General features: G+C 42.3%; 1 protein-coding gene across 1 annotated transcript; it reads left to right on the top strand.

Annotated features, from left to right (window-relative positions):
- The first annotated feature begins 15 nt into the window (after window positions 1-15).
- Window positions 16-11,653, top strand: MCMBP (minichromosome maintenance complex binding protein). The gene is made up of 16 exons (XM_088520084.1): window positions 16-176; window positions 308-393; window positions 2,066-2,206; window positions 2,566-2,607; window positions 3,116-3,217; window positions 3,836-3,965; window positions 4,326-4,477; window positions 5,263-5,363; window positions 6,104-6,273; window positions 7,172-7,295; window positions 7,987-8,104; window positions 8,662-8,827; window positions 10,181-10,314; window positions 10,398-10,562; window positions 10,908-10,996; window positions 11,265-11,653. The coding sequence occupies exons 1-16, from the start codon at window positions 119-121 to the stop codon at window positions 11,389-11,391; spliced, it is 1,905 nt and encodes a 634-aa protein (XP_088376210.1). The 5' UTR covers window positions 16-118; the 3' UTR covers window positions 11,392-11,653.
- The last annotated feature ends 2,866 nt before the right edge of the window (window positions 11,654-14,519 follow it).

Below are 14,519 nucleotides of genomic sequence, written 5' to 3' on the forward strand. Positions count from 1 at the left end.
GCCCCACGCCGCCGCCATTGCCGCGGCCGCCGCCAGCGGAGGAAGAGGAGGAGGAGGAAGAAGCGGAGGGCGGAAGTCAGGCGGCCCCGTGCAGGGCTCGGCGGCGGCTCCCCGCGCCATGCCGTGCGTGGCCGACTGGCTCAACAACCCCTTCAGCATCGTGCAGGGCATCTTCGGTGAGCGGCCGCGGGACGAGCCCGGCGGGAGGAAGGCGGCGGGGCGGGGGGGAGCCGGGGAGCCCGCCATGGCCGGCGGCGCCGGTGCCTCCCGCACTGGCCGCCGCTAAACGCGCGCGCGCTTCTTGCAGCGCAACATGAGCCGCGCTCCGACTGGGAGAAGAAGGTGACCGAGTTCTTCAGGGAGAAGCTCAAAGAAAATAACGCCACCAACTGGGTAAGGACGCCGGGAGCTGCGCCCTGCCGCCGGGTCACTCCTCTCCCCGCTTCCCAGCGCGGCAGCTCCCGGGAATCTCCTCCCGCATAAACCCCGGTCCGAGCCCTCGCCTCCCCCTCGGCGCCGCGTGGGTTCAGGCCTCGCCTCGTGGCTCGTTTTGACGTTCCCTTGCTCAGATGGGTGTAAAGACGAGCACGCAGCACCCTGGTCAAAGCCAGAGCCCTTTTTTTTTTGTATTTTTTTGCTCCGAGCCCTAACTGCCCGTTGGAGGGACCATCAGGAGATGGCAGGAGCTGACAAATATGTTATTTCTGAAAGCGTGAAGCTGCCCTGGCTGCAGCAAGAGGCTGTGCCAGCACCTCCACAGCCTCCTTCTTCCCTGGCCCTTCACCAGCCCTGGTGAATGTCAGGGGGGTCGGACACTTTGCTGCTTGGATTGCCCTTTTTTGGGGGAAAAACGTTACCTGTTATAAGCTGTGCTGTGCTTGGCGGGCTCAGGCCTGGCAGTGAGAGCTTAGCAAGAAGCTACCCTGTACGCTTAAAATCTAGTGTGCACACTTGAGCTCTAAAGGTGTTATTGCTCTAAAAACTATGCAAAAAATGGTGTTATGGAGCTCTGAACCAATTTAGGACCTTTCATATCAAATATCTTCTATTTTTGGTTAAACAACAAATGAAAATAAGATTATTTATTTATTCTGTTAGTGACAGAGGATTCTGTACTCGAGTTTCAGGGACAATTTAAACCCTAGTCTAGTGGCACAATTCTGTTCCTCCAGCAGAATTGTGTTAAATTTCCAGGGCTACAACAATAAAAATATAAACGTATCTTCACACTCAAAAGAAACATAAGGGAGTATGTGGGTTGTTGGCGTGGCTTTGCTCGTTTGTTTTAGCCATTTTTCTAGCTTCTGGTGTCTTTGCATTTTGATGTTGGATGCATTTTCTCGACCAAGAGTTCGTTTTCAAAATCACAAAGAAACCTTATTCTTAGAGCAGGTCTCATTATTTTGATTTATGTCATATTCCTGGATGTCCTTTTCCTTCTGGTTTTCCCTATTTGTATAAACATGCAAAAAAGACTCCCCCAGTGTGAAGGACTCATAGATTAATTTTTCTTCCTGTACTTCTGGAAATGCGAATGTTTTGTTATAAGAAATTGAGCATACAATTGCTACAGCATCACTGTTACATAACATATGGTCAAAGTGCTCTTAAATAAGTAATATTTTAATGTAATTTTTTAGTTGCAATAATCCCCGGATTGAGAGGTATGTTGTTAAAGAGTTTGCATACAGTTTTGATGAACTGAAATCCACTTATTTACCAGTATTGGGACTGAGAATTGATCGAGACTGGTAGCCTTGCAACTGACTAAAATTGGGGCTGTCAGTGTATGACAGCCATAAGTGTTACCTATAACAGCTACTACAGAAACTTACAGTGTCATTGGGGAGATAAGTACCCAGGAAATGCTATATCTCTTACCTGATGAGGCACTCAATTACCAAAAACAATCTTATTGACAGTAATATAGACTTTGGGGGAAATAGGTCAACAGTAGGAGTGCCCAAACACAAGTTGGTGGCAGTGTATGTGCAGTTTCTGGCTTATTTCAGCATCTTTCTCAAAATTTATGCAGCAGTTATTCAGAATAAGCTCTTTTTTGCAGGTTCCATCACTGAACGATGTTCCCCTACATTACCTAAAGCCCAACAGCTTAGTGAAATTTCGCTGCATGGTTCAAGATATGTTTGATCCTGAGTTCTACATGGGAGTCTATGAAACAGTCGACCCAAACACAAACACACGTGTAAGTGGGATACTACTCTGAAAAGTATGTAGTGTTCTCTTCATTCTGTTCTTCATACGTCTCTAGTGACTGAGTTAAAGCTATGTAGTCCAAGCACTATCAAGTATTAACTGTTGAGGTGATTCAACCAGCATCAGTAGTGTATCACTTCATACTTTCTATTTATGAAATATTGAAAACAAAGTTCTGACGATTCTTACTGCAAATGTAATTTGAGGGAATCAAAATTACTAAGATAACGGAAGTTTGAGCAGTATGTCCTTGAAGGGCTTTTGACTGCATTAATTTTGGTGCAAGTAATCCATATTCAGGGTGCTGTCAGAAACAGAATAATTGCATTGCTTTTGTCTTCTCAACAGGTTTTGCATTTTGGTAAATACAGAGACGTGGCAGAATGTGGGGTAGGTTATACCTTTTTCTACATTACTCAGACAAAAAGATGCATTGTATAAGTTCAGAATCACTGATGAATGCCAAATAAGTTGATCTTTGGAGGTACTGTTCTTAAAATTCAAAATTAAGGTCAGCTTTGGAAAGCTTTGGAAAGAGAATTTTTTGCTCATGTGCATGCTGAGTTCAATAGGCTTCAAGCTACTTCCATAGTATTTAAATTGTGTTTTGCTTATATACGCTATCATGAGTTAGGGTTTTAACTTTTAGTTCTTTGCCAAGAAATGGGCTACTGGCATTTTTTTTTTTAAGCCTCTTGAAACTTCCTGATACTGAAAACAATTTATTTGCAGTAGTGCAATGCTATTAGTATCAGAACATTGTCTATTCAGACTGTTAGATACATGCAAGTTCATATGCTTGTGAAACAGTGAGTGTTCTAACTTCTGGCTAAGTACATGGGTCTATGGAATTTTTTAAAATCATTTTTTAACATCACTGTTTATTTTGGTGCTGCAGCCTCAGCAGGAGATTGACTTGAACTCCTCACAAACAGTCACATTGGAGAGACAGACCTTCTACTGCGTTCCAGTGCCTGGCGAATCAGCATGGGTGAAAGAAATATCTTTTGTCTGAACCTGTGCTGTGTTATATGAACAGTTATCACCAACTTGTTCATTAGATCTGTAAAAAGAAAAGACTATTTAAAGTTTTTGGATTTTGAGTTGCTCAAGACAGATAAGGAGGAAAAGTGATGGATTCAGAAAAACAGGAAAACTGGTGGTGTGTTATGTGCACAAATAGGATGCAAATGAATTGGTTATTGGCTTGATAGGGATTTGGACTAATTTGCATGATTCTTTGGGAGGGTTTTGAAAATTTCTGTACATTCCTATTTGCAAACGTTAAGAAAATTTGAAACTTAAGTAGAGCCATGTGTTCATGGTTCTTCTGTTGGCATTTTTGGATTAAATTAGGATACTTATTTAAGGGCAGTCTAATATGAATATCTATAAAAACACAAAGACTCAGTGCTTTTTAATTCTATTGCTATTCTGTTTCAGTAAAGCCACTGCTCGCTATAGCAGGTTACTTAGCTCTCTAAAGAAATGGCAGCTAGGTAATGGTTTGCATAATGGTTTTAATATCTCATTCAAAATAGACATGATAATAACGTTTGTTAGACTTCCTCGAATTCTCTCAGCCGAGTCTGGTGTTGTCCTTAATCCTTAATTTTACGCGTATACCAGTGCAAGCCAAGCTCGAGTTAGTCCTTCCACATCCTACACACCAAGTCGCCACAAGAGGAGCTATGAGGAAGATGAGGATATGGAACTTCACCCGTCTAAACAGAAAGAGCAACATATGGGTAACAGTCATTGTTGATGACTAGATGTTATGGTGTCTTTCAAGAATTAGCAGAAATTTCCTTTTCGGAAATTGAAATATTTTTAACTGAAAGTTAAAGTATGGCCTTTTCAGCTCTACAGAATTAGAGAAATCCTCTTAGTACAGTTTAGGTATCACATTTGATTGCTGGCTGTGTTTAGGTTTTTAGCACATGTAGATCTTTGCCAGTAATCACTCTACATTATCTTTGCAATAACGTGCACTTCTGTGGGACTTTACTGTTCTGAGTCTGCATGTCTTCTTTCAAAATAGCTTGCCTGCTGTGTTGCCTGTGTTTGCACTTCTGTTTCAAGAGCCTATGAATCCTTTATTTTTTCAGGCAGTGTAGGTGATATCCATGGATGTGGAGAGCCAAAGAGATTAGAAACTGAAGCTTCTGCAGGACAACATCTCATTTCACCAAACTGTTCCCCTCCACTTGACTTAAATTTTCCACTGCCAGGAGAGAAGGGACCAGCGTGTCTTGTAAAGGTAACAGACATGGAGAGATGACAAACGTGGTTCATCATCTGTTGTGTTCGTGGCTGTGTGAGGCAGACAGTCTGAAGTCACAGTATGGAGTTGTATTGAAAGACAAATTATGGGCCCTATTACAAGTCCAAGAAGATTTGGACAAGTTTTGCAAATAATTATATTGTGCCTCTTTTATTACTGCTGTATTTGCATTGCTGAAGTCACTCAAATCATATATTGGAGCTTGCACAGTTTCACCACACTTAGCAAAATAAAAAATAAGAAGTTTTACTAAATGCTTGAGTGTGCAGTTGATATATAGTTGATACGGACTCCCGATGCTTTTGGTGAAACTTTGCTCTCTTAGGGGGGAAAAAAAAAACTTGCCATGAAACAAGCATAGATAAACACATTGTAAACATTTTAGATTGTATTTAAAGTAAGCTTTCATGGGTTAGTATGATACATTGACTAGAAGATTTCCAACTTCCACTTCCAAGAAGTGTCTACATTGCTGTTTTATTGAGTCTTCTGTTACTCAACCTGCCTTGATAAATCAAGTTAGAACAAAGTTATTTTCACTTGTGTGGCAGAAGAAGGGTAATTGCAAAAAGCATGCAATGGTCAAGGCCCATCTTTGCAATGTAACTTATTGGAACTTTGAGGACTAGAGGAGTTTTCTTCACACAGAGTGTTTTCAGCCTCCAGTTGTCACCTGAGGCTTTTCCTGTTGTGTGGATTGATGGACAGTGCTAAATCTGACCCATCTGCCTCAGTTTTTTATTGTTTTGTCTTTATGGCAGGTTTATGAGAGCTGGGAGAGCTTCAAAGTCAATGATATTCTGGAGGTATATGGAATTTTGTCTGTGGATCCAGTGCTAAGTATAGTAAACAGTGAAGAGAGGTAAGGCTCAGATGATAACGTGATCCTGAAATGAAGGGACTGGTTATTCTAATGAGCAAAATACTTTTGCCTGTCTGCTTAATACAGACCAGAAAATGTGCAAATACTTCAAGATACAGATTTTATTGCTTAAAAAAGAGGGATGTGCAGAGTGTTGTTACAGTCCTATAAACTGAAGTTGATTCATATTTTCATTTTGTTGTATATTCATACTCTTGGGTGCACAATGCATATTTTTTAGGCTGTTGTACAGTATAAAAACAGAGTGCTGCTGTAGCTAAAAGTCCTGAACAGTTTACAGGCCTATTAAGCTTTGACTGATTGAATAGGTAGTGATAGCTGCTAAACTTTACTGGTATCTAATGTATCTTCCTTAGGGCTTTTATATTCTACATAACAAATAAAAAGCCTGTGGATGTGGTTTTGTAAGGCATTGTCAGGGAGACAAATACTTTTTTTTTTTTTTTTTTTTTAATTCAGCTACTGATACAGCTGCTATATCATTTAGTACTTACTAACCAGATACTTTTTCAAAAAAATCAAAATTTATATTATTGTGCCACTTTAGTTATGGTGTTTATAAGATCATAAAAGGAGATAATTCCTATAGTTTGGATATAGGAAAACTTATCAGGAGTTGGTCTTTGATCTTCCTGGCACGGCTCCAAATGCACTTAGTCAGATGGAGGGAAATGTGTGTGGAAGGTTTTTAAGTCCAGTTGTGCTGTACCCTTTCCTAGGGAGAGCTCAGCCCTCGATCCTATGGAGTGCATGGACACAGCAGAAGAACAGAGAGTGCACAGTCCTCCGGCCTCGTTAGTGCCCAGAATCCACGTGATTTTGGCACAGAAATTGCAACACATTAATCCATTGCTGCCTGCCTGCCTTAATGAAGAGGAAAGTAAAACCTGTGAGTCTCTGAGCTTGGCCTCTGAGCAGAACTTGACCTTACTGTAGAAATGCATCCGTCTGTGCACGTGTAAGCGTGCAGACTCGTAATAGATGGGAACAAACGTGTCTTTGTTCAGAGGAAAACACAGTATTGGCAAGGTTGGCATTTGAATTGTGTTCAGTAGGAACCGTTCACCATCAGAGCACTGCATGAGATGCAGCGTCTGCTTTTTCTGAACTAACAGTGAGTTACAGGAAACTTGTTCTGCATTCTGCAACCCTGGAGGTTTTACTGAGTTTTTTAATCTTAATATTTTATTTGTTTGCAAATAGAGGTATTAATTACTTAAAAAAACAGATTTTCACCTCAACAGTAAATGAAAAAACATAAATCAGAAAGATTCATAACATGTGAAGGAGATTCTGTTTTTAAACAATTGTGGTATTCTGAGTGACTGACTCTCTAAGTTTTTTTGTCATGAACTGTTACGTGTAGTTTTTAGACTTTTAATTAATATTTATCATTTTCCTCCTTGCATGTCTTGTTTTAGTTGTCCTGAGCTGTTACATGTAAGACTTTTTTCTGCCTTTAAGGTAATATGGATAGGTGCACATCTTAGAATTTTCAGTTCAAACCCTATAGTCTCATGCAAATGCATTTTATACTTTGATTTTTTTTTTTGTATTTTAATTAGAAAGTATTTCCAAGAAAATACTGTGCAACTTCAGCTATCTAAAGTCAGTAATTACTCACTTGGAAAACCACGGAATATTTTTTCTATTTCTGCTATTTTTCTAGTTGCTTCAGATTAACCATTTTTTCATGAAATTATTGTGTAAGGCAATCTGTACATGGAGAGAAGGGGGCAAGAAGGTGCACGTTTTCTCACGTTTGTTTTCTTTTGCTGTTCTGCCAGTTGTTTCTAATTTCATGTCAGAGCTGTCGCCAGTAAGAGCAGAGTTGCTTGGGTTTCTCACACATGCCCTCCTAGGAGATAGTTTGGCTGCCGAGTACCTTATATTGCATCTCATCTCTACTGTGTAAGTATCTAAATGCTTGCTGAGAATTTGATATGTTTCTCTCTCTCTGTTTTTTTTTTTTTTTTAATCTCCTTCTCTGATTTTCTTCACCATTCTGTAAATAATTGGCAGAAATGTTTTAAAGTAGTAATTAATCCGCCTCGAGTTGCAATCCTGCATAACCTAGTGTGCAGATACAATTGTTTGAAAGCTCAGTAGATATTGTTAAAAGGGCAGTTTCGTGGCTGTATATCCCTTCAGTGATGCTTTTCTCATAGCCAATACCCCCAAAAATGTTGAGATCCCACAAGGATGAGGAGGGGATATACTGCACAGAGGAGGGGAGGAAAGCTGGGGACTGATAGAGAAAACAAACATGAGAAGCAGGAAAATTGAGATTTTTCTGAGTAACAGAGTAATAGGAGAACATAATGTCTAGAAGGCACACTGCGGTCTCTCAAGCACTATAAGTGTATAAATGAGTAATTATAAATAAATGTGTAAAAGTGCAATGTTACAAAGCCTTCTGAAACAGCCTTCAGTCTAACCACCCTCTGTGGACCAGGGGAAGGAAGGAAAATGTGCCTGTTACTCCCATGTGCACCAGCCCTGAGATCCTGCTGGCTGACACAGATCCTGCGCAGCACTCGCGGATACCTGCAATGCCCCTGTTAACCAGCTGTGTCTCTAACCTGTCTTGTCTTTGGTTTAGTTATGCAAGACGAGATGTGCTCCCTCTGGGAAAATTCACAGTCAATTTGAGTGGATGTCCAAGAAACAGCATCTTCACGGAGCACATATACCGCATTATCCAGCAGCTCGTTCCCGCAGTAAGGAGGACATTAATGTTCTGTCATAGGTTTCTTTTTGTATAGATCTTTCCTTATTTTAATGGTACCTACTAGGCTAATTGTTTCAGTCAAACAGGCTACATTTCAGTAAAGGCAGAGCCCTTAAACTAAGGCTCCAACTGTCTATTTAAAGGGAAGTTAAGAGAGGAGAAAAAAAAAAAAAGGAAATGGGGCTTTTCTTTCAGTAGGAGCCTGTGTCTATCTAGGATAAATATGGAATAGGGTTGTGTCCCTCCAAGGTTGCAAGCTGACTGACACGTGCTGAATACTTGATTTTTGCTTCATGGGTGGATATGTTTATATACTTAAATGATTTTATTGTAAGGTATATTGATATATATTTAATGTATTTTTTTGTAGAAGCTTTTCTACTGTTTGGAAATTTGGGATAAAAAGCCTATATAGCGGTAACAAAACTGTTTTGCTTATTGCAGAGTTTCGCAGTTAAAGCTCTTTCTATACAGAAGAAATAATGGTCTACTAGGGAAGCTGAAGGCATGGAAATGTTCTGAGGAGTTTCTCTTCTCTCCCTGCAGTCCTATCGCCTCCAAATGACCATCGAGAACATGAACCAGGCGCAGTTCATCCCGCACAAAGACTACGCGGCCAACCGGCTGGTGAGCGGCGTCCTGCAGCTGGCCAGCAACACGTCCCTCGTGGTGGACGAGACCGTGCTCGAGCAAGGGCAGCTCGACACCACAGGTACCCCTTGCTGGGCACTGCTCATCCGCCAGCCCTCCTTGTCCGGAACGATATCCAGCAAAGAGGGATGTGGAGCCGCTGGAAGGGATTTGATTTCGGAATAAAAACGCCATCCCTACAAGCCTGCTGCCCCGGTGCTGGAAGGCAGCCTGCTCTCCCTAATGAGTATTAGCACTCTTCTCCATCACAGAGCTAACAGTAGGGTAACAATAAACCTGGCAGAACTGGCTTAGCTTAGATTGCAGGCTAATACTATTTAAGAACACTGTAGTTTTTATTACTAGTACTAAAAGTTGTTCTTTTGGTGCTATTGCCCAGTTTTTGAGCTGTTTGTTATGAGTTATTCTGCTTGCAGAGAGAAATGATAAAACTAGGAGAAATTGCAGTATTATCTGGAAAAAAAAATCTTCCATTTACCAAAAAAAAATCTTACTATGCTGGTTTATAGGTTTCTGAAATGTTTATCCTTTCAGTCTACAGAATACAATACTTGAAAAGTAATATTTAAGCATTAATTTAAAAGGTCTGCTTAATTTCATTTCATTCGCTTGGTGATCCTGTTTACTTCTCCCCCATCCAAATTCGAGAGAATATTTTTAATTTCTTGTAAACATTCTGAGAACAAAATTGAATCCTAGAAAAGAGCGGTCATCCACAGACCTACTGGTTGATTTGACGTTATTGAAATGTGTCGTTTAGAGATCTGTGGGGGAGAAGTGACCCGGAAGTGCCTTTATTTATACTAGTAGTAAGTGCTTCCCTAGTTGGTTCATGGCAAGAGTCCAGTGGTGGATGTGCCCTGTGGAGGGGCAGCGCTGCTGGAGAGATTCCTGAGCTCTCAGGTAGGTGTCAGTGTTTCCAAGAGGAACCTCCACGAGGCGCCCAGGGAACCCAGGAGTCTTCTCAAGACCCGGGCTCATTGGAGTTAACTGTTTGGAAAGGTGACATTGACTGTGCTTTTCAGCTTTTAAGCTTTGCTGGCCAATTTAATGAGATCTTTTTCTAGCACTGCTTTCTTCTTCCTTGTTTTCTGTCAGAAAAGTAACAGGGTTTTATGTCCTTTTGAGGAGAAGGCTTTCCTCTGTAAATAGCCATTTCTGCCTCTGTGAGACTGCTGGAAAGCTCTGCCTGCTAATGTTTATACTAGGCCAGATTTGATTTTGGCTTGAAATTGTCTAGGGGTTTTTAATTTCAGTTCTTTGGAAATAGTTATCTGTGTCTGGAAAATGCAGGAAGCTTACAAGATTTTTTTTCTACCAGCTCCTCATTAAAAAACAAATTGGTGGGGGGTAAAAGCTTTAAGTCTAACACTTGTGTAAATCCAGGAGTCAGAGAACTTGTTCTTCTTTTTAGGTATACATAACGTGACAGCACTGGGTAATCTGATAACTTGGCAGAAGGTGGATTATGACTTCAGTTACCACCAGATGGAATTCCCATGCAATATTAATGTTCTTATCACTTCCGAGGGCCGATCACTCCTACCGGTATGGCAAAGTCTTCTTGGATTGGGGGAATAATTACCCTTAGGAACGACCTAATGGCAACATAAGTGTTGTTTGTTTTTCAGTCAGATTGCCAAGTCCACCTACAGCCACAGATCATCCCACCAAACATGGAGGAATATATGAACAGCCTTCTAACAGCCGTGCTCCCTTCGGTGCTGAACAAATTCCGAATTTACCTAAGCTTATTAAGACTGCTGGACTACAGTATATCTGATGAAGTGACTAAGGTATGAAAGGTTTCATTAGCACTTTTTTGACTGTATAGTCAGCTAGAAATAAAGCACGTTTAGAGAAAGCTGCTGTTCTCTTCCAGTGATTCTGTTCAAAGTTCTTAAAAAGAAAGTATGTCCTTGTCTGAGCTCTGACAGCTGGTACTGCTGAGTATTTCAGGATATAATTTCAAGTGAACCTTTCTAAAACTCTTTGAAGACAAGTGTGGTCTTGCCAAGGGTAGCCTCCCCATCCCTACAGGTTGGGTTTGTTTTTTCCTGCAGCCCAAGGATAGTTGTAGTTTAGTTTCTTGAAAGCCCCTCTCCTTCTTTACAACTCACTGGCTCGCTGTCCCGCCGCAGGCGGTGGAGGAAGACTTTGTGGAAATGCGCAAGAGCGACCCCGAGAGCATCACAGCCGACGACCTGCACAGGACTCTGCTCGTAGCCAGGTGAGGAGACCCGAAACCAAGCTCAGGAAGTGCCCGTAGTGGCACTGCAGTTGGGTGAGGTTCTTTTATAGGGCTGAGGATTAAATTAAGGGGTGATTCCCCATGTGTTGGTACAGGGTGGGATATTCTTACCAAGGGGGCACAGCGCTTCCTCCTCCTGCCTGTGCTTGCTGGTTCGCAGGGTCCAGAGGGTGACTGCTCTTGTTCTGCACCAGCTGGGCTCTCGGGCACATCTGCTGGTTCTTACCTGCTCTTTCTGCCCCTCTAGGTTCCTGTCCCTCAGCGCGGGGCAGACGACGCTGTCACGAGAGAGGTGGCTGAGAGCCAAGCAGCTGGAGGCGCTCCGCAAAGGCAGGCTGCAGCAGCAAAAATGTGTCAACGGGAATGAACTTTAGTTCTTAGTGCTTGGTGGATGTCACTATGAAAACTTGTCTAATGTTAGATGGAACCCACACTGAGATTGGAGATTGTTTATACCATTTTTTTGTAGATAATTTATACCAAAAAAATTATGGATATTTACCCTCAAAGTCTGGACATCCTTAACTCTGTGTTCAGCAAGTTAAACATATTTTATGAAATTTTTTTGGAGCCTGTTTTGTAATTGAAAATTAGTAACAATGAGCAAATTGTTTGATATTAAACTTTAATACTGAAGTTGTTTCAACTTATTTCCTTTAATAAGAGGAAAATGTAACCCCTACCTCTTCTCGTGCTGGATGTTCTGGAATAAGGTTGTGATGTAGTTCTTAAACTGCTCGATTTTCAGGGTATCTTTCTGCTAAACAGAATCTGTAACTAAAACACTGACTTCAGACTTTTCAACAGGTACCATAATCACATTTAACACAAGGAGAGTTATACTCTTTTCAGCAGCGTAATAGATTATATCAGGATATAAAGAAATGTTGTTTTCAGTATGAATTATGCCTTTAAATTTTGTAGTAAGAAAAGGTCCTGACTAACTTGCCAAACCCCTCTACTAGGAGCAGCTTTATTCTGGCACTCTACCTGCAAAAAATAGGACACTAACACTATAAGGAAGAGGATGCTAATACTACGCTGGATGTTACTGCTTACTTAAGAATGGAGTGTTTTAAGGGCTTGAGCACTGCTGCATTAAGCATCAAGAATTGTTTCTACCTCTCTTGTTCATACTGTGGTGCAGAGCAGGGACTGCCCCGAGCTGGCTGGTTCTGCAAGTCACTGAAGTGGTTTGAGGTAAACCATTAAACCAGTCTCTCATTGAAGCTGTCCACGAGGACCATGGGGTGAGAAGCAGGGCTGCCACCCCCAGCAGAAGTTCCTGCTCTGAGAACTTGGTGCTGAGGAGCCGGGGCCAAGCAGCAAGTGCCCTTCATTCAGGATAGGGCTGGGTCTTGCTTCAACTTGCTGAGTTCACAGGAGGAAAGGGGGAAGAAAGGCACGCGGGGGAATTAAAAGTTCCTGCTGCCTTTACTGCTGTAGTCCTTGCTGAGACAGGGTAGACAAAAAGGATTTTGTCAAAAACAAGGCAAACACTACACGTTTGAACCAGCTTCTGCTATGTTTACTCTCATGGTAATGTGATTTATTATGAAAAGTGATGTAGTACACCTTAGCTTGAGGCAGGGTGGTTTTGCCTTAACTTGTTTTATATATCCAAACCCTTCTGCCTTGTGGCTGGCCAATACAGAACTGTAGCTGGCAAGGGCCTGCCTAGGGCAGCAGGGCCCCTCCTTGTTTCCTGGGTCACACAGACCAAGACAAACCCCAGGGAAGGCCGTGGGAGCAGCAACAGGCACAAAGGGCAGCCTGGTGCATTCCCATCCTCAGCTTCCCTGCATCCCGGGATGCAGGGTCCCGTTTGGAGCACAGGGAAGGCCCCAGCCTGCGGGATGGCTCCCGAGGGCATTTCACACCCTCCACTGCTGTTTGCTAAATATTTAGCAAACCCCTCCAGCCCAGTTAGTGTCTCATCCCTTTCACAGAGGCTCATTTTACATGGATGGGTACCCTAGTACTAATATCAAATGTCTACTTACCCAAAAAAAAAAAAAAACTATTTTGAGATAATCTGTTAAAAGTATGAGTAAGAACGCATGGCAAACATTAGTCGTTTTCTGGGCCAATAGGTAAAAGGGTGATAGGATATGAGTTTAAGGCCCTTCTCAAAGCACTTCAGAGTGATTTTCCCTCTCGGGCCACTAAAGTGAAGGTGCTGGCTAACTATAAAGGTAGAAAACTGAGTGAATAGAGGGGAAAGTGAAGGGTACCAGCCCAGGCCCCTCCTGAAACACACTCAGAGGCTGCCTGGAAAAGGGGCCAGTCTGTTTTTTTCCCCCTGCCTCCATGGGCTGCTTACAGGAAAACTCAAAACTTCCTGCTGTGGTTTGAGACTATCTGCTATTCCTAAGTATTTCATCATTCACAAGCTGAAAAGACATTGTATGAGTAACAACTGATAGATCAATGCAACAAACCAGAAATTTCTTAGAATATAGGCCCCAGATGGCTTAAACTCCATGCTAAAACACAAACAAATCCATAAAACATGTCAGGTACTTGGATCCTTGCAGTCTTGCATCATAAATTTTAACAATAATTTTAGAGAGTGGAAGTAGTCACTGTGTAAGAATTTACACCAATCCTTTTTTCTCCCTTCTACCAAAATAGTGTCAGAGTATTTTCCAGGCCCTTCCAAGGACATGGGGGAATCCCCCCAAAGGAGGATTCCTTAGACACCTCAAGAACATCCTGATGACTGTCTATGGCTTGGTTTTTCTGAGGACCAGCTCCTAGGAGCACAATCCCAGGAGGAAAGGATTAAGGATTTTATTCAGGAAGATGGTTGCGTACCCTGACTCCAGGAGGAGAAAAATAAAACAAATAAATGACAAAGACCCCAAGCCTTTTAAACTCGAACCCTAAAAGCTGGAGCATCATCTCCAGTGATGTGCTGAATTTGTTGATAATGAGAGGCCAAGAAGTTTATGATTCCACTTTTTTATTATTAAAATATCTCATGTATATTGCTCACGTTAAAATACAACAGTATTTTAAATATAGCCACAGGTTTAGACACTCAACCCAGAACCACATCACTTTCATAAAACAAATAAATAAGTCAAAGTCGTTGATCAAAGCTGCAGACACTAAGGGTGAGTAGCTAAGGGTTCCGATACGCTAGAGGAGCTGGAGACACCCCGATGCCCACAGGACACTGGGGAACACCACGTGCAGCTTATCTACAGCACAGGGACAACACGCACGGCACTGCCTCTGTAACGGGGGAAGATCCTGAACCACAGCCTGGGAGAATCCTGCTTTCCACAGCTCTGGGGTGATGCCCTACACTGGGTGGCATCACAGGGCAGAGCTGGGAAAGGGGAAGGATGGAGGGAGACCCGAGCCGCGACTCGCACACAGCGCCCGTTCAGCAGCCGCTCTGCAGAGCTGAACTGGATTGGACTTTCCCACCGCTGTGCTCCAGCATCAACACTGAGCGCGTGGAAGAGCGTTTTACCTGGTTTGGAAGCAGCTG

This window comes from Tinamus guttatus, unplaced genomic scaffold (assembly GCF_059628265.1).
Source record: "Tinamus guttatus ecotype Peru unplaced genomic scaffold, ASM5962826v1 Tinamus_guttatus_pri_ptg000079l, whole genome shotgun sequence".
Taxonomy (NCBI): Eukaryota; Metazoa; Chordata; class Aves; order Tinamiformes; family Tinamidae; genus Tinamus; species Tinamus guttatus.

Excerpts from the sequence above, each read along its gene's own strand:
- MCMBP (XM_088520084.1), top strand. The coding sequence starts at position 119 with ATGCCGTGCGTGGCCGACTGGCTCAACAACCCCTTCAGCATCGTGCAG. Across the intron at positions 8,828-10,180 it reads AGGGCAGCTCGACACCACAG|GTATACATAACGTGACAGCA; the intron begins GTACCCCTTGCT and ends TCTTCTTTTTAG. Across the intron at positions 10,997-11,264 it reads AGGACTCTGCTCGTAGCCAG|GTTCCTGTCCCTCAGCGCGG; the intron begins GTGAGGAGACCC and ends CTGCCCCTCTAG.